The following is a 20129-nucleotide window of genomic DNA, read 5'->3' on the forward strand; positions in this document are numbered from 1 at the left end:
CATCATAAAGGTTTCCAGTGAGTTTTATCGTAATCAACTCAATGGCATCAATGTAGGCAAAATATATTTTTTGCACTTCAAGTAGCCATACTGCGGTGGATGCTACGATAGACGTAGTAAGGTAAACGTTAGTAAGGACAAGTATATCCGAAGACTAGGATCAACAGTAGTAAAGGCCACACGATGACGTAAATGCAGCCATCACATGGATTTTGACACGAGAGCTATCAAGTTCACTGTACAATGTTAGGCAGTAATTTATAACGTCATAACCATCTAAGGACTAAATTGTTGACATCATGGTAATCATTAGACAAAATTAATAACGTTATGATAATCATAGAACAAAATTGATAACGTCATCACTCTTGACCTCATTCTGATACCCGTCATACTACCTCTAATGAAATATCTTATTAAAATTAAACACTACACAGATTTGCATTGAGGGGTCTTTTTATGATAGTCGTTTGACATCTATACTTGTCTCAACTATAACACGTCTTTGCTGTGTAATTACCAAGTTGCGCTAGGTTTTCATTGTATGCTCTTGTATTATATGTATTAAGATATCTTTGTATTTAGTAAATTTATATATATATATAAATTAACCTTTATTTAATTTTAATAGAAAAATAATGCATATACTACGTATTTTTACACTTATTATAAACAATGTTTTATATAAGCGAAAATAAACTCAAAATTTTACACAAATACTTAAAATAAAAATTAACTTAGTATCTTATTGGTTTTGGAAGATGGTCATAAAACAGCTTACATAAAAAGATCAATTTTGGATTCTTATTCACACTTTGTGTCAACATATACTCGTAAACTCAAACGAATGGATTTTTCTTTTAATTTTATAACGGTAATATTAATTTTACAAATAACCATAATTAATATAAAAATTATATGTAAATATGTTTCAGGAAAAAATTAGAACTTACGAAGATAATAATTATCAAACATACGCCTCATACATTAATGTTGGATTGTTAGTTATGTTAGTTAATAATATAGTAAAATTTATATATAATTCATTAAATGATTGTAACTATCTTAATAAGTATACAATTAAAAATGTTGACTAAAAACTAAATACTAAACTTAAATTTTCTAAATATCTTTCAAAAATTCTGTTATCAACAAATAGTGAAATTTTTAATGATATACGTACTCCGTAAGTGTGTTCAAGTTTCAAGGGGCATTTTATTGTTTGATGTACAAAAAAATTAATATATATATATATATATATATATATGAAAAAAACAATATGTTTTAAGAATATACCTTTACTTTTTGAAAATTGTTTACATTATTTTAGTTTTACATTATTCAATTGTTTTAATTATAATAATATAAAATTATAATTATAAAATAAAGTATATTTTATTAGTAATTTTCTAAAAAGTTAATAATATATTGTTCATGTAAGTTTGTATGTTTAATTCTAGATATCAATACATTTTTTTCACCATATAATGAGTTCATTTAATTTATATAAATTGATAAAAAATTGTATAATGGTTTATTTAGTTAGCTTTAGTAATCTTATAAAAATGGTAAAATTATACTCATGGATTGAAATTTTTTATCTTTAAAATAAAAAATAAAATGTTATTAGTTTTAAATTCTTCTATGTCCCGAACATAACATTATAAAAAGGGTGGTAACTCACTTTCAAATGTTAGGAAGTCAAAGATAGTTCTTGGCTAAGCCAATGATGGACGAGTCAGGTATTATGGCCAATTTGTACAAAAGACCAGACATCATGATCAAACTAGGGTCCACATGCTTGGAAACATACGTTTCTACTAACTAGACCATACTAACCATACCAATACCAATTTGTTCGTGTTTGTCTTATATTTTTATTTATAATTATATTAATATTAATGAAATCACTGAACTTTAAAATAAGTATCACAAGAGAAAATTTATTTTAAGAAAAAACCGAATTTGGCCTTAATCTAATAAGAGATTCAATTTAATATATACATATTATTTTCATTACAGCATACCAAGACATTTTAATGAGACCACCAATTTTCAAAAAGTTATATGAATCTAATTTACATTGAATATAGTTAAAATTATTTTTAATTTTTAGCTAATGCAGCTCCTAAACAGGGAAATAAGACTTTGAAATTTTGAACTTGCTTAAATAGCTCTTTTGTTTCTCCAACTAACGCGAGTTAATAACGCATATGACTCAAGCAATAGTGATACGAGATTCTTCGAATCCCGTGGAGCGGCGGTGTACTTTTTTTTTAATTTTTAAAGTATTTGTTTTATAAATGAATGATATTTTAATTTTAACACAATGTTTAATTGTTTTTCATAATTTTTATATAAAATAGTCGATTTTACCAATCTTAATTCGCACAATCTATTCAACTAATCTATCCAAAACAATATAAACAAAATCATAATAGTTAGCATTTTTTTTTAATTCATAAAGTTCTAATATCAATTGTGAAAATATTTTTAAAAAATTAAGATAGAAGTACAAAAAGTGTACCTCCTCCACGTGGCACTCCAACCACGCACCTTTTGCGTTTCAGGTACACTTGTTACCTACTCATTAAGAAGTCGCTGTGCATGTAGGAAGATAAGAAGAGCTATTACTAAATACAATTTTCAATGTCCTTTTTCACCATTCAAGGTTTTTGTAATGGCAAAATATTCAAAATATGTGTAACTGTATATTCAATGTAGATTAGATTCATATTACCTTATTGAAAATCGGTCATCCCATCTCCTCCTCTTTTAAGTCCTTTTTATGTTCATTGCAATACCAGTATTAAATTTTTGTTTTTATAGAAGTAAATTACTTAATACTATTAAATTTCTTATAGGTTGACGTTTTACATTCACACTAATTTGGCTACTTATCTAATTATGATTGATAACTCACCAGTTTTGGCAGACTTTTACTACTCGTATAAAATATCTCAATGGAAATTGCATGCATCAAGATTATCAATTAATTGCATAGTGGCTCTAATTTGGAGTGTATATGCTGTAATTTATTTACGACATCTGAGTAATCTAAATTATTCGGATATGTATGGTTTGTTAAGTGTTTTCATGTGCTTGATTTTTGAATGTTTCTGTGGCATTTATTATGGTTAAGATAAAATAAACTAGCACGATAATTAATTGTAAAAAATATATTCTAATGAATGTCTTTTCATAGGCCATGTATTGTGCAGAATAATGAATTACAATATGTTTAGTATCAATGTGCTTTTGCATTTAACATTTGTTTCGTTGTTATGCTTATCAGGTAAGATCATATTTTAATTATTAATAATAATAACTATATTTAAGCATCGATTCTAGATAAAGAAGGTATAAAATTTACTATAATGTAATTTTTTTTATGACTGTTTCCACTTTTTCTCAGCTCTCAATGGACCTATTTCTTTAAACGATACGTCAGAATATTACAAAATGTATCTAATAGAAGATATTAGCCTTAAAATTTAAAAAATTTCTTAATTTTCCTAAAATCACCAAAAAAATTATGATGTTAAAATCGGTAAATTTTGACATTATTAAAACTTTTCTTTTTTTCTTAAAACAGTTTTTTGATGAAAAATGGATGAATCGAAATGATTTTTTTTGTATAAATACCTCAAATATTTTTATAATTTTTTAAAACATCTTTAATTGGCCCTTTATTTTTTTACAGAGGGGATACAAAATATAAAAATTTTCCTGAAAAGTAAGATTTTTCAAATTTTGAAAATATTGTATAAATTTTGTGTCCTTTAAACATATGTTAAAATAAATCTTATATGTTATGTACTATAAGTACATAAAAAGTCCCTGAAATTAGACAAAATAATATGAAAGTTAAACTTTTCAAATTAATTTTTGAATATATTTTGGAAATAGTTCGAGCATTAAAAATATGTTATATAAAGCTTAAGTTACATATTCTAAGTTATATACACCTTTAAAGATCGAAATACTAAAATTAAGAAAGTTAACTTTCTTTTATTTTTATTTTTTTATCGGTGTTACAACTATTTTGTAATTTTTATAACTTCTTTGTGAAAATGACTATACAAAATATTGATTATCAATTTCATGCTAAATTTATTTCCATAATCAGTAATTATTCGTTTATTACACTTATTAGTCTTAAAACTAGTAATCAGAATATAAACAATTAAATGGAAGTTAATGTTGCTTTTGGTATAATTAAAAAAAAAAAATCCAATGAAAATAACCCATTAGACAGTCATTTCAATACGTCAGTTAATAATCTACTAATAATTTAATACATTTTAGTTAAAAATAAATGATTTAAGATGGACCCCACATTAGTAGCGTATTTACTTAAAGTCCAGTACTCTCACAATCAATAATGTGCTAGTTATAAGAATCAATGGTAATTTTTGGCTACACTTGAATAATCTTAATTTTTAGGTATAATATGGCCAACATGGTCGATAGAAAAAGCAATGGAATGGGAGCAGACAATAACCAAATATTTTCCAGTTGCATCCGGTATAATATTCGTCAGGCGTATTGTGGAGAAACAATATATTACTTTTAAACCAATAATTTTTATTTTATCTTGGAATGCTTTTTTAATTGTTTTGATCTTTTTAAATATCATTTTTACAGAAAAAGATAAAGGTTTAATATACTAAGTGTATTAAATTTAATATATCTGCTGTATTATTATGTTAATCATCAGAGGTCTGGTCAAACAACAAAAATTATGAGAGAGCTAACAAATTACTTTTAACAATTTTATCATTTTTTTTTTTAGTATTATTAAAATAATTACTTTTGAAATTATAATCTCGAACATGATTTCAAAGTATCCAGGTGACCTCTTGTAATGGTAACGAACAATTAATCAAAATGCCAGTATAATATACTGGACTAGGAATCTGAACAATCCAATTTATATTTCCTGTACTTAATGATAGGCTTATAGACCAAAAAGTTCAGGCATTTTGTTATGATACTCTAGTTGTTTATTCCGACACATTAAATGAGACTTCAATTATTTTCACCAATTAAAGAAAATAAATCTATTTTTATCATTTTATATTATAAAATATATTATTTTAGACTGGTAACATCAGTTTTAACTTAAATATTACAAATCATCTCCATAAAAATAAAAAATTTATATCCATAAACATGAATTTCATTTGATGATTTTCTTGGTTGGTAGCTGTGAAGTAAATATAATGGTGCAAAATTGGCTGAAAATTTTAGTTGTGTTATGTTAATGACTAGAGTGCTATTAATTAGATATTACATTCGTTAATGTTTTCTAAAATTAATTTTGAGATAACAGCTATGATCAGTCAACAAAATAATTAAATTGAAAAGTGTAAGGAAATGTAGTTGTATGTTGAATATCATACTTGGCACATGTTTGTTATTTTTTTTTATTTGAAAATTATATCTTGTTATAATGGGTTAATTGTGATGATATTGACCGAGCAGGTATAGCTTTTAAATAACGTGTAGCATGTCGTATATATTGATTACCAGCTAGTGCTCGTGGTGGTAGGTTTAAATAATTAGAAAAGATAACTTCAAACAATGTTTGGAGAATTGGTCTTTCACACATGACCAATTACAAGTAATTCAATCTTGTACATAGATCTGTATCTTTTCTTTTTGTGCTTTTCCGCCATTTTGATCGCATCTTGTTTAAAGTTTTGTTTTTATCAGAATGACCAGAATGATCATTACATAGCTTTATAATATATTTTTTACATAAATAAAAAACAATAATTTGATTTTTTAACTTTATAGGGCTACAAAATGAATAAGAACATTATTATCAATCTTAGAATTATTCTTGATTTGTTTAATGCATTGTATATTGTCATCCATAGATAATTTTTTTTTAAATTTGTTGTGAAATGAATTAGACTATTGTGCTGATTTTATATGGCTTTTAGTTGATATTATTACTCTTAAACATAAATTTTAGCTTTGATGCGAAGCTGAGAAAATATTCATTTTACTATGTTGTGCTTTTTTTGTGTCTGTTACCACTCAATCTCAGCTTTCATTGGACCGATTTTTATGAACAATTCGTCAAAAGAGCACAAATTATATTTAGTCGAAGACATTACCTTAAAAATTTTAAAAATTACCTCGTCGTCCGATAATGAGGGAAATCTCCCAAAAAAATTACAATTTAAAAAATGAGTAATTTTTTCAATTTTTTTTTCTTAAAACTTCCATAAATTTTTTAAAAATGAACAATTTTTTAAAAATATATAATTTTTCTTATAGATACTTAAGGTATTTTACTATCATTTAATATATTTTCGTGAACATTTGACTCTTCATCTACCCATAAAGAGGGTTTCAATATGGCAACTTTTTCATAAAAAATTAACTTAACATTTGAAATTGTTCCGGAAATACTGACACTCTTATACACAGGGTGATTCATTAAAGATAAGACACTAACTTTCTCGGTAACTATTGCAAATTTTAAATTGTTGATAAGGAAAATATTGTTTGATTCAAAAAACTCTACAATAATAGATAGTAAAAACATAATTTTTTTCAACACTTCACGATTAAAAAACATTAACTTGAATTTTCTTTAATGGTAGCCCCTATTTTGAATTTGCTATTATGATTTAAAATCAAAACAACTTTGCTCCTATAATTTTTTAGCTTCGATGCGAAGCTGAGAAGGTATTAATTTTACTATGAAGTGTTTTTTTTTTTTTTTTTTTTTTTTTCTGTTGCCACTTTTTCTCAGCTCTTACTGGACCGATTTCTTTCAAAAGTACGTTAAAATATCACAAATCGTATTTAGTTGGAGACATTACCCTTAAAAATTGAAAAAAATTCCTTCGTTCCCCGAAAATGGGGGAAATATCCAAAAAAATTACTAATTTAAAAATCGGTAAATTTTGTCATTTTTTTCACTTTTTTTTCTTAAAACTTCCATAACTTTTTCAAAAATCAACATAATTTTTTTTTATACTAAAACCTTAGATATTTACCTTTTATTTGATATCATTTTTTTGAAAATCTATCACTTAACCTGCTCATAGGGGGGTTTTAAATAGGAACTTTTTTACAAAAATTAACTTTTTCAACTTAATTTTTGAAAAAGTTCTGGAAATATTGCGTTCTTCAAACATATATCAAATTAAAGCTTATTTTATGTACTATAAAATGGAAAAACAAAATTTGTCCCGACACTTTATCTTCTACATTTAAACGGCTGCCGTAGTTAAAAAAAACACTATTTTTTGTCAAAATTTTCGATTTTAAATTTTCAACTTAAAAATGCTATAACATTTTAAAAAATGTATATATCAACACAAATTTTTTTTTCTAAATACATTATAAGTACATCTTTCATTTGACATACTTTTTATTAAAATTGGACAAATTCCCCTTATATAGGGGGCTTTCAAATCTTGAAATATTGTAAAAAACATAGATCTTTTTCAACTGAACTTTTGAAAATGTTTCGGGAATACTGTGTCCTTTAAACATATATCAAATCAAAGGTTATGTTATATACTATCAAATGAAAAAAAGAAATTTATCCCGACATCTTATCTTCTATGTGCAAATGGCTGTCGAAAATTAAAAAAAAATGTAATGTTTGCGATAAAAATCACCTTTTATTGGGATGTTTTTTGTACTTAAAACTGCCATAACTTTTTCAAAAATTAACAAATAAAAATAATATTTTTTTTTATTGAAACCTTAGATATTTCCCTTTCATTTGATATAATTTTTTTTGAAAATCTAACACTTATTCTGCTCACTGGGAGGATTTAAAATAGTAACTTTTTTACAAAAAATAACTTTTTCAACTTAATTTTTGAAAATGTTCCGGAAATACTGCGTCCTTTAAACATATATCAAATTAAAGCTTATTTTATGTACTACAAAATGAAAAAAAAAAATTTGTCCCGACACTTTTTTTTCTACATTTAAACGGCTGCCGTAGTTAAAAAAACACTATTTTTGTGTTAAAATTTTCGATTTTCGATTTTAAATTTTCAACTTAAAAATGCTATAACTTTTTGAAAAATGTATATATCAGCACAAATTTTTTTTTTCTAAATACATTATAAGTACATCTTTCATTTGACATACTTTTTATTAAAATTGGACAATTTCCCCTTATATAGGGGGCGTTCAAAACTTAAAATATTGTAAAAAACATAGATCTTTTTCAACTGAACTTTTGAAAATGTTCCGGAAATACTGCGTCCTTTAAACATATATCAAATCAAAGGTTATTTTATATACTATCAAATGAAAAAAAAAAATTTGTCCCGACATCTTATCTTCTATGTGCAAATGGCTGTCGAAAATTTTAAAAAAAATGTAATGTTTGCGATAAAAATTACATTTTATCGGGATGTTTTTTGTACTTAAAACTGCCATAACTTTTTCAAAAATTAACAAATAAAAATAATATTTTTTTTTATTGAAACCTTAGATATTTCCCTTTCATTTGATATAATGTTTTTTGAAAATCTAACACTTATTCTGCTCACTGGGGGGATTTAAAATAGTAACTTTTTTACAAAACATAACTTTTTCAACTTAATTTTTGAAAATGTTCCGGAAATATTGCGTCCTTTAAACATATATCAAATTAAAGCTTATTTTATGTACTATAAAAAAAAAAAAAAATTTGTCCCGACAACCTATCTTCTTTATTATATTATATTATCTATATTTTGCCAACCCTCCCTAACAGTTCCTACTCTGGTATCTGGTTAACGGGAGGAAGCCACACCACGTGGCGAATCAGCTCTTGATTAATTTCGAGCTGATTCACAACGTGGTGGTGTGAATTATATAGACGGCGGGGGCCGCTTTGAAGTAATGCTTAACGGCAGTTCCAAGTGGCCTACAGTACTGCCGATCGTTTAAAAAAAATTAAAAAAAAGGTACTCACCCATTAAGTCGATACTAATGACCTCTCACGGTTGTCTTGGTTTGTGCGAAGTTAAAGGATCATTCGGACTCCTATTTAGGGCCTTCGTACACGCGCAAATATCACACGATTTTACGTACTCGCGTACTATGTTTTTCAGGCCCTTCCAATAGAAACGCTGTTTGATCGCTCGGTAGGTTACTTTTCATCCTGGATGACACGCCAAATCACACACTGTGATTTGGCTACCGGTATTACGGCCGGTGTGTCTACGCCCATACGAATGCGTTTAAGTCCTTCTAACATGAAATATTCGTTGTTGTTCTTGCTGAACTCCTTATCATTTTTGCTGCCGTTATCCTTGATCAATTTTTTCATGATGGATGAAAGAAACGGGTCGTCGTTTTGCCACTCCTGTATTCCCCTCCTCGTAAATGACCGGTTATCTGACGCACCGTTTATTTCGGTTATGACAAAAACAGTATCAAGAGTGTCCCGCATGTTATCAGATGTTCTGGTCGTCGGTGCGCCCACTAGATTGTCGTCATGTAACTCTTCGTCAACAGGGGGCCCTGCGATTGGATAACGTGACAACATGTCCGGTCCTTCGTTGTGCTTCCCGGGTACATGTGTCGTTGTGAAATTCAAATTACCTAGATGTAACGCCCACCTAGTTAATTTTGAATTGTTGTTCTTTGCTCTGTGTAGCCAAGTCAACGCGGAATTATCCGTAAACAATTCGAAAGGAGAATACTCTAAATACGGGCGAAATTTATCAGTCACTCATATAATTCTCTACGGCGACGTAACGTTTCTGCGTTTCCACCCATTTCACTTGCATCGGTTTGAAGACAGAAAGTTTTCGCGTAATCAGGAGGGCTCAGTCGAGGGGACTCACACAGGGCTTTTTCTACCTATTCAAAAACCCTTTGATGATATTCCGTCCATAACCACTTTAATAGATTAGTCAGTGGCGCTATTATTTTGGCATAGTTGTCGACAAATTGACAATACCAATTAAATATGTCGAGACATCTACGTAGGTCCCTGATGTTCCGTGAGACCGATAGGACACGAATAGACTCAAGTTTTTCAGGCTGCTTGTCTATGCTCTCGCCGTGTACAATATGCCAAAAAGAAAATTTTGGAAAAACCTATTTTACACTATTTTATGTGACATGTCAGCCCGTATCGTTCTAATTGTTCTAGAACTTTGCCTAAATGTTCTAAATGATTTTCTAAACTATTTGAATAAGTAATTATGTTGTCCAAGTAAACTTGAACAAAGTCATCTAGGTATTCTCGAAGTACTTCATTTATAAGTCTTACAAACGTCATAGACAAATTTTTGAGTCCAAATGGTAGTACACGAAATTGAAACAAGCCCCTCCACGTTCTAAATGCCGTAAACTTACGGGCTTTTTGATTTAAAGAGCATTGCCAATAACTCGATTTTAAGTCGAGAGTCGTGTAAATTTTTGTCCCTCTCATGTTTCTAACCATGTCGTTTAGATTAGGCATGGGTACGCGTACGAAACAGTTACTTCGTTTAGTCATCGATAATCTATACATAAACGAAAAGTCCCGTCCTTCTCCTTGGCCAGCACGATCGGTGCTGACCATGGCGATTCACTCGGTTCTAATAACCCTTGTGCTTCCATGTCGTTAACTACATCGTCAATTATCTCCTGCTTGTACAGAGGGTCTTTTAATAGAATATCGTGCTCGATTAATTTTGTACGACTCACCATGTTGTTAAAAACCGCTGCGTATGTATACCGTATATTGTCTGTGTTAATAATGCGCACGTTCGTGGGTCGCCGGTTATATCTAACTGCGTCAGATATAACTAGTTTGCGGATCGTGTGTCGTGCGCCTGATTTCTAACAAGCGGTTGTACATTTTTTAGTGCCTAAGTGTATTGTTCCTGCTGAGTAGTCCCAGGCGACTTTCTGATCAATCAGAAAATCATGGCCAAGTAATACGTCGCAATACAGTTCGTCTAAAATAACCGCTGTAAAACGCAGTGGCACCGTTCGTTGTGGTGATGTGTCCGTCCGCTAGTCTAACCGCGTCGTGTGTCCTTTATAACCAGTTCTGTATTTATGAGCAATTACTGGTTTTACATACGATTTATGCGCCTGTGAGTCGAGTAAAGCTGTGACGAAGCCAGTTTCGAATTCTAACTCGACTACTGGAGTAGTAATTCTACGCGATCATTTTCGTTGGCCATTACTCGGGTGTTTTACGGTTCGAACGGGGGGCAGCTGGTTTTTAACGGTAATGACGGTTTGCTCACTGACAGCGTTAACTGTCATTAGTNTAACGGTAATGACGGTTTGCTCACTGACAGCGTTAACTGTCATTAGTAGATTTGCCGGGTCGACTGACACCCCCTCCCCCGTTGTGTCCGAAAAAATTTTGAATACCTGACTCGCGCTATTGTCGGTCGTATCGGCAGTGTGTTCGAACTCCGATACTCTGATTACATCCGAATTTACCGCGGCATACCCTCCATTCCAATGAGGAGGGTGCAGTGCCGAAAGAGTACCAAGATCGTTGGCGGTATGTAACTCGTAAGGGCCGTTAGATTCGATGTTCTGCGCGACGGTCGTGATGTGAGATATTTTTTTACCGGAAAAAAATTACGTAGTTATCTAAAAGCGCATTCACCACGTGTTCAGCGCAATTTATTTGTGCTAATGATTTCCCCAACATATTGACCGTGAATATATGTTTATTCGCATACCTTAATAATCAAATGTAGCTAAATGTTAATAGCGGAGATTAACAATATATCCGTGTAAGTCAAAAATGCTACTGCTGCAAAAAAACAAGTGTTATTATTATTGCTATTGTTTTTATAAAGTACCTCAATAAGATGGTACGGGGCCGCCGCGTATAATATGGCAGCAAGTGAACAATAATAATAACGATTACCTGGGAATCGGCCGCTTTGGCAAGGTCAGACGAAAATATACTATTTTTATTTACCAAAAGACTGTAACTATCGGCCGGAAATTCACTTTTTGTTGATATCAATAAGGTCTTTATAACAAACTGTAACCAACACTTTTTAACGACAATAATTACAGGGGATTGTATTAGATAAACTTTATTTTTATAAATATTTCCCAGAGACCAGGCTATATCTAATCCTGTTAACGCGCAACTGTGAATAATCCAGGTAAAAATTCACTACTGTCACTAGTGAAATTCGTTCAAGTAACTATCTGGATAATAAATATTTGTAAGGGAGACTTCACTGTTCCAAATTAAAACTAAAATCTAATATAATTAGAAATAAAACTGAATGGGCTCAAAGCCTCTTACCTTAACTTCTCTCGGCCAGTTTGGATTCCTTTTGGGGAGCCAGTTAATACATATCCAAATATCCCGTGAGCACCGCACAAGATATTTATATACCTGTATAGAAAATTTAACACTGCAATAGAGTTGCAGTATGAACACAAAGAAAAATATATATGTATATGTCTTTATATATTTAATTGCATAAAATACACTTTTACACGATAGGTTATATTTATACATATACCAATAGTTCGATACAAGTTAATTAGTGAATAATCGCAAACAAAAAAAAACAAACCCGTCAAGGCTAACGTCGGAAACGGAACAGAACGCATATCAGTAATCCATATTCGGCGGTGGCCTTGTCACGTTGTTAAGGGCCGGAAGACACCGATTGTCATATTAATAGTTGGACGGCTGATATCTAGAGAGACACGGGTGAGCGCCAGCATAGAGCGTATGGCGGTACCGTGTCAGATATTATATTTTACATTTTTTAACATTATGTTGCTTTTTAAAAAATGCATGAATCTAATTCTATTCTTTAATGATAAATACTTTTTATATACCTCTCATTCGACATATTTTTTTTTTAATCGGACCATTTTTCTTTATACAGGGGAGGGGGGTTCAAACCATTAAAGATGCGTATAGAAAGTAGAACTTTTTCAACTTAACTTTTGAAAATGTTCCGGAAATACTGACACTTTTATATATACTTTATTTTGAAAAAAAAAATTAGATTTCTGAACTTGTTCTTCATGGTGAAAACGGACATCTAAATTAAAGAAAAACGTACGATTTCCGTGAAAAAATTCTCGATTTTATATTTTTAAATTTATACTGTTTGAAAACCAAAAGTTTGAACGTACAAAACAACCCGATTTTGTCCTATCAGTACGACAAAACTACTGATGCGATAAGAATTCTGAATTTAGTATCACTTCACATAGGTATCGGTCAGGCCACTTTTTTGAAATTGTGATTCCTTCAACATTAAAATTTATTTTGAAAAAATTAAAACTATTCAAAAATGTGAACTGTACTTAAGGGTTAAAAACATCAAAAATTTAAAAAAAATGGTCTGACCGATACTTAAGTGACATGATGCTGAATTCAGATTTGTTTCCAGAATTCTTATCGCATTAGTAGTTTCGTCGTTCTGATAGGACAAAATCGGGTTGTTTTTGACTAAAAAGTGGTCGGTATTCAGATGCCTTAAGAACCGGTATGATATAGAACAAGGGGTATACCAAAAAGCCCTGGTCTATCTCTGTTATTATTTTACCATGTTCTGCTATGTCGCTCTCCAAAGTCCTAGTACCTAAGATGTGACTGTGCTGTAGCTTTGACGTGAGTCTAACCTCTAGATGCAGAAGAGTAAATTCGATTAGTGCCTCTAATGCGACCGTTGGTGTAGTTCTTATTGCTTAATGATGGATATGACAGCCATTTTCTGTATACGACCAAGTTCTTGTGTAGCTGTAACGAGTGCTGTACTAGTCCACCAGAGTAAGGTACAGTACAATATCATAAGTTTAATCATTTAAGTGTATAGTCAATACATAACTCTTGGTTTAAAACCACATGACTTTCCCAGAGCTCTATTGCAAATCCATAGTGTATTTATTCCTTTTTTAACTCTTGACTCAACATGTGATTTCCATTTTAGATTACTTTTTAAGTTTATACCTAAGTATTTTACTTAGGTATTTTTCACATTGAGATTCTCAAGTTCGATGATTCTTCTGCGAAGAGCCGCCAGTTCACGCTCTTGTTCCGACAGGTTGTCCATAGGATCCCTGTTCGTCCCAAGTTCGTTATTTTGTGCTATTTGTATGTTTTTATTCATATTGTTTTCACGAGTAGTCGAGAAATAAAGGTCTATCATAGCAGAGCTCGATACTGTGATAAGGTTGTATACTTTATGGTGCGCTAGGTGCCATAGAGAATCCCAATGGTCACTTAACCTTTCACATAGAAGATAAATCATCGGAACAAATTTTTTTTTTAATTTATAGTACATAACATTAGCTTTAATTTAACATATGTGTTAAAGGATGCAGTATTTCCGGATCATCTTGAAGAAACATTAATTAATAAAGAAACATTAATTTTTTTATTTTTAAAAGAAACTAATATCCTATGTGTAACATTCTCCGTTGGAATATTAATAAAATCAATACCTCTTGTATCTAGGGACGTTGCGATACTACCGATACGAGTAAAGTATCGATAAAAAAGTATTGGTATCGAATAAATAGTATCGAATCATTAACCACCATAACGTTTTAAAAGTACTCGTATCGAACAATCTATTTTGAACCACCGACCACAAATCACAATACAATAGATTTCCTAATCGGTGTAATTAAATGCCCGTTTACTGAGAAGGCAAGGAATATCAAACATTCTGTATAGCCGTATAGGCACAGTCGCACAGACTATATACATATATTTTCATATAGTCTGTGATATAGACAGGTACTATGAAATCGGGGATATACACGAATGCTCTAAATAACAATAATAAGTTATTATTTACATTATTAACCTTGTACGTTATTAATTTTCGATTTATTTATTTACGTGTGCGACCGCTCCTTCTTTTTTACATTTTTTAAATATTTTGTTTATTAAATTATTTTTCAAAAAATTATGTCTCCTTCAAAGAGTAAAGTTTGGATATATTTTAAAAAAATTGACACTGTTCTTGCATTATGCAAGCATTGTTCACAAGATGTACGCTATTGTGGCAATACTTCAAATTTATCAAACATTTAAAAAAACATCCAAATTTGACTAATACTAAATCATCCATAGTCAAACAGTCAAAATTGACTATCACTCAAAAGTAAGTAACTTATTAAATTGTTTATTTATTTTTTATTGAAATTGAATCGGTAATTTCAAAAACAACATGTCACTATTTTATAAATGTAGTTAAAAATACACTATTTAAAACCATAAATAATGAATATCACAGACTCGCAAAATAAATTTATGTATAAGTGAATATACAAACAAATGAAAATTTATGAAGTTATTATTAAGTTATTTATAATTTGTGTAAAATTTCAATTTTATGACATATGTTGTTNTAAAATTTCAATTTTATGACTTATGTTGTTTTTAAAATAACTGATTCAATTATAAGTAATGTTACTCTATCAAACACTGATGTTTATATATTTTCTGTAGTTCTGTATCGCCAATGCCAATGCGATTCGCCATTGCCTACATTGCCAAAACCTTGCTCATCAAATANCCTACATTGCCAGAACCTTGCTCATCAAAAACTCAGTCGCGACAACTAACGCTTTGTATGGAAGACTCTGAGCCAGAGGTAATAATTATTAATTATTATATATGTTGTATAATTATATATATAGTGTGTTTGTGTATTTGTATTTATATAATAGGCATCTAATTTTCTGTGGTACGGCAATAACTGGGTATACACATTAAAAATATAAAATAATTATCATCGGACTGGTTTATTGATACTTTGGTAAGCGATGAATACATAACTATTTTTACAAAATTAAATTATCATATAATTATTCTTAGATTTGTATCTAATAATTAATTTGTTTTTAGGAATGTGTAGACGATCCACCACAGGCTCTACAACGGCTAAAACACCCTATTGTTGAAGCTTTTCAAAAAATTAGCTCATATGCAGGTATGTTTATCAGCATAATTTATTGTTGTTTATGTTATTAATATCGATACTTTATTTTTATATTTCAGAAGGTGGTCATCATTTTCGTAAAATAACCATGGTATTACTTACTTTATTTGTAAAGATTACCGTCCATTTTCTGTAGTAGAAGGAAAAGGATTTAGACGGTTCATTAAAGAATTGGCACCATCATACAAAATTCCCTCTGTTAAAACTATAAAAAATGCCCTTGATAATAAGTATGAGGTTATTATAGCTGCATTAAAATTGCGTTTGTCAAATTCACCTAATGTATCTCTGACATTCGATACATGGACAAAGACAATGTCAGAAAAAAGTTGCTTGGTATAACCGCACATTTCTTAGAAGACATTTCTCTGAAATCATTTTGTTTGGCAGTTACTGAGTTAAAAGAGCGGCATACTGGTCAATATATTAGTGAACAGTTAGAAAATATTTTATCAGATTGGGAAATAAATCAAGAAAACATTGTAAGTATTATGACTGACAAAGGTGCAAATATTGTTTCTGCTGTTCACAAAACTTTTGGTAAACACTGACACATTCCTTGTTTTGCTCATACCATCAATTTAGTTTCAATACATATAGTAAGGCAAAAAAAAATGATTAAACCTATTATTTCTAAAGTTCGAAATATCGTAAAGTGGGTGAAAAATAACGTGAGAGTTAGTGATCTTTTAAGAAAGAAGCAGTCGGAAAACGGAGTTCCAGAAGGGTCAATGAAAAAATTAATATTAGATGTTCCAACACGCTGGAACTCTGTTTTTTATATGATCAGTAGATTTGTAGAGATGGTAACATTAATAAGTCCATTACTAATCAAAGATTATACTGCTCCTGTGATGCTAACGGCGATTGAAATGGATACGCTCAAACAATTGTTGGATTTATTAAAACCAATGGAATTTGTGACGAAAGAATCTTCTGGGAAAAATTACATTACAATTTCCAAAGTCATACCAATGATCAGCTACTTGCAAAAACAATTGACACAAATTAAACCATATTTTGAGGTAATATGTGAAATTAAAGACTTATTACATGCTGAACTGACTCGAATATTTGGAATGATTGAACAGGTCAAACCAATTGCAATTGCTACACTTCTGGACCCAAGATTTAAAATTTTACATTTTAATGATCCAGTAGCCTGTTCAAGTGCGATAGCAGATTTAAGAAAGTTGTCAAAGTTGGACACCATTTCTTCTAGTGAGTCAGAAGGAGAACATTCTAAAACAGACAACTTCGATTTTTGGGCACATCATAAATATTTGGTTCATGGCCAAAAAAAGAAAAAGACCACAACTTTTATGAAAGACGAGTTATCGTTTTACTTATCAAATCCAGTATCAACCCTGAAGTCTGATCCTCTTAAAATATGGGAGGATATGAAACACGTATTTCCTATTTTGTATAAACAAGCGCGTTTGCACACTTCACCATGGTTGCAACATCTGTTCCTTGCGAACGACTTTTTTCAAAGGCTGGAGCAACATTAACTAAATATAGGAATCCTTTAACTAGTTTTTGTCTTCAAAAAATATTATTGTTTGCTGATATCCCAGAGGAAGATTGGTTTTAGTTATATTTTTTATATTAGTATTTTTTTATGTACCTATCCGAAGACTGGCTAATAATGACCAATTATAAATTATAATATTATTAGTATTTTGTATAAATTAATATATAATAAATAATAAAAGACAATTTGTATTTAAAATTTATTACGTATATTTAGGCTTTTAAATATAATTGCAAATATTTGGTTTTTACTAGTGGATAGAAATAGAAATAACAGAGTAATGACTATAGTCATTGCCCATTGGTACTAATTATACAAATATTTTTAACATTCATTAGTATCGATATCAGTAGGAATCGAATCCTAAAATTACAATATTTCATAATTCCATACAGTATAATTTGATTCTGTGAAATATAGGTTTATAAAATGATTCGATACTTACTGATATCGATACATTTGTTTCGATATTTTACTGATATCAATATTTGTATTCGATACTAGTTTCTATACTAAGTATCGATACTTTCTTTCGATATCCTATCCCTACTTGTATGTCTAAGACCACAGAAAAGAATACGCTAACACGATTACGCATATATTTTGACCTTGGTCACTATAAAGTAGCCATGAGTCCTTGTCTGTCTCATCGTCTTCGAGGCACCACAAAAAGCATTAAATAAGGGAAGGTAATAAAAAGTAACTGTCTTGTTTTGATTGTAGTACGGATTGGTGACTCAATATGTCTATGAAAAGACACAATCAAGACGTTTCATCCCTGTTTATGCCTTTCGTGGTACATTATATAAGGGCTGGAGACGCTGCTTTCACAGTCAGTCAGTCAGTCAATCTTTCATCTTTCTTGTTCACTTTTCTCACTTAATAATATCAAGTTAATCAATATAATATTATTTCAAACTAACTCAAGCGTATTCTTAATACTGTTTGTCTTTAGACTTAACTTTTAACGCTAAATTTAAAATATACATTTGTTAAAATAATTAACATTTTCTATAATAATAAATACGCTTTTATTAACCAAATACGATTCTCTTTTATTAACATACCTAATATAATAATTAACAACATTCTTAATAAACATAAATCTACGATCAAGATTCTATCAACATCAGTGAATATCAGGTAAGAGTAATTTTAATACACTAACTACATTTATTAAGTAATAACTATTAGACTTTAATATTCCTCTCAACACTTAGTATACATTATCCCCTTCCAGCATCACCCTTCTTTCTTTCAGTTATTACATATGTTTCCAATATATTTTACCATAGGTCGAAAAATAATAAAGTCTTGGTTTTTTTTAAACGTATTGTTCTATCACGATTTAAATTGCAATTGTTTAATTTTCTTATTATATCGATGATTAATTAATAATAATTATACTAATGCATTCAAATTATATTTCGAGTAATGTATTTCAATATGAATAAAACCTTTTAGCTTCGATGCGAAGCTGAGTAGGTACTAATTTTACTATGATGTGTTTTTTTTTTTATTTTTATTTTTTTGTGTCTGTGAACGCTCAATCTCAGCTCTTGCTGGACCGATTTTGATGAACAATACGTCAAAAGATCCCAAATCGTATCTAGTCTAAGACATTACCCCCAAAAAATTTAAAAATCGATAATTTTCGACATTTTTTCAATTTTTTTTAACTTAAAATTCCAATAACTTTGTTAAAAATTACCGAATGATTATATATATATATTTTTATAGATACCTTAAGTATTAACCTATCATTTTATATATTTTTGTGTACATTTGACCCTTTACCAGCCCACAGGAAGGGTTTCAAAATGGTAACTTTTTTACAAAAAATTAACTTTTTCAACTTAACTTTTTTAAATGTTCCGGAAAGACTAACACTTTTAAATATACCTTAAATTAAAGCTTATGATATATACTTTATTTTGAAAAAAAAAATTTGACCTCTAGACTTGTCTTCGTGGTGAAAATGGACATCAAAGTTAAAGAAAACCACCACGGTTTTTGTGCTGAATTTGTTAATAATTAAATAATAAACGATTTTTGTATAAAATATGTATTCGTATCTTTAAATGTTTGTAAAATATAATATAGTATTCGTAAATATTCCAATTTCGGCAAATCGATAAAATATAATATAACTTTAAATTTTGCTCGAAAACTAATGAGTTTAAAAAAAAATGTCTAATGACTAAACTTATAATCCGTAACATTGTCAACAATTTATTTTCTATAATTTTTTTCCTATGATCGCTCATTTCTAAATTAAGTACAAAACACTAGAAAACTACCCCTATTTTACAAATTTTCAACCCCGAGTAGGCACGGGTTAAACTTGTCTGATTGACGGGAAATTTTTTTGGTTCGTTTTTACATGTATATAAAAAAATTGGGGGGGTGAGATCAAGAAATTTCTAAAAGAAATTTTTCATAATCTATAATTAAGGACCACTCTAATGTTGTTATATAAATCATTTCTAAAAATATGATTGTTAGTTTCTCCTGAATTAACAATGAATTTTTACAATTATAATCAAATTTTATAATACGCTCAATTGAGTAAATCTTTTTGACAATTTTGTTTTGATTGGTTCATTTAGTTAAAGCAAATCATTAAAATGAATGAAGTTCTGAATATTTCAACTGTAGAATCT

General features: G+C 29.7%; 1 protein-coding gene across 1 annotated transcript; it reads left to right on the top strand.

Moving 5' to 3' along the window:
• The first annotated feature begins 16546 nt into the window (after positions 1 to 16546).
• On the top strand, positions 16547 to 17443 carry LOC126898029 (zinc finger BED domain-containing protein 4-like). Its single transcript, XM_050671977.1, has one exon. The coding sequence runs from the start codon at positions 16547 to 16549 to the stop codon at positions 17441 to 17443; it is 897 nt and encodes a 298-aa protein (XP_050527934.1).
• Positions 17444 to 20129: the final 2686 nt, after the last annotated feature.

The sequence above is a fragment of the Daktulosphaira vitifoliae genome, unplaced genomic scaffold (assembly GCF_025091365.1).
Source record: "Daktulosphaira vitifoliae isolate Bord-2020 unplaced genomic scaffold, ASM2509136v1 Scaffold_2, whole genome shotgun sequence".
In the NCBI taxonomy this organism is placed as follows: domain Eukaryota; kingdom Metazoa; phylum Arthropoda; class Insecta; order Hemiptera; family Phylloxeridae; genus Daktulosphaira; species Daktulosphaira vitifoliae.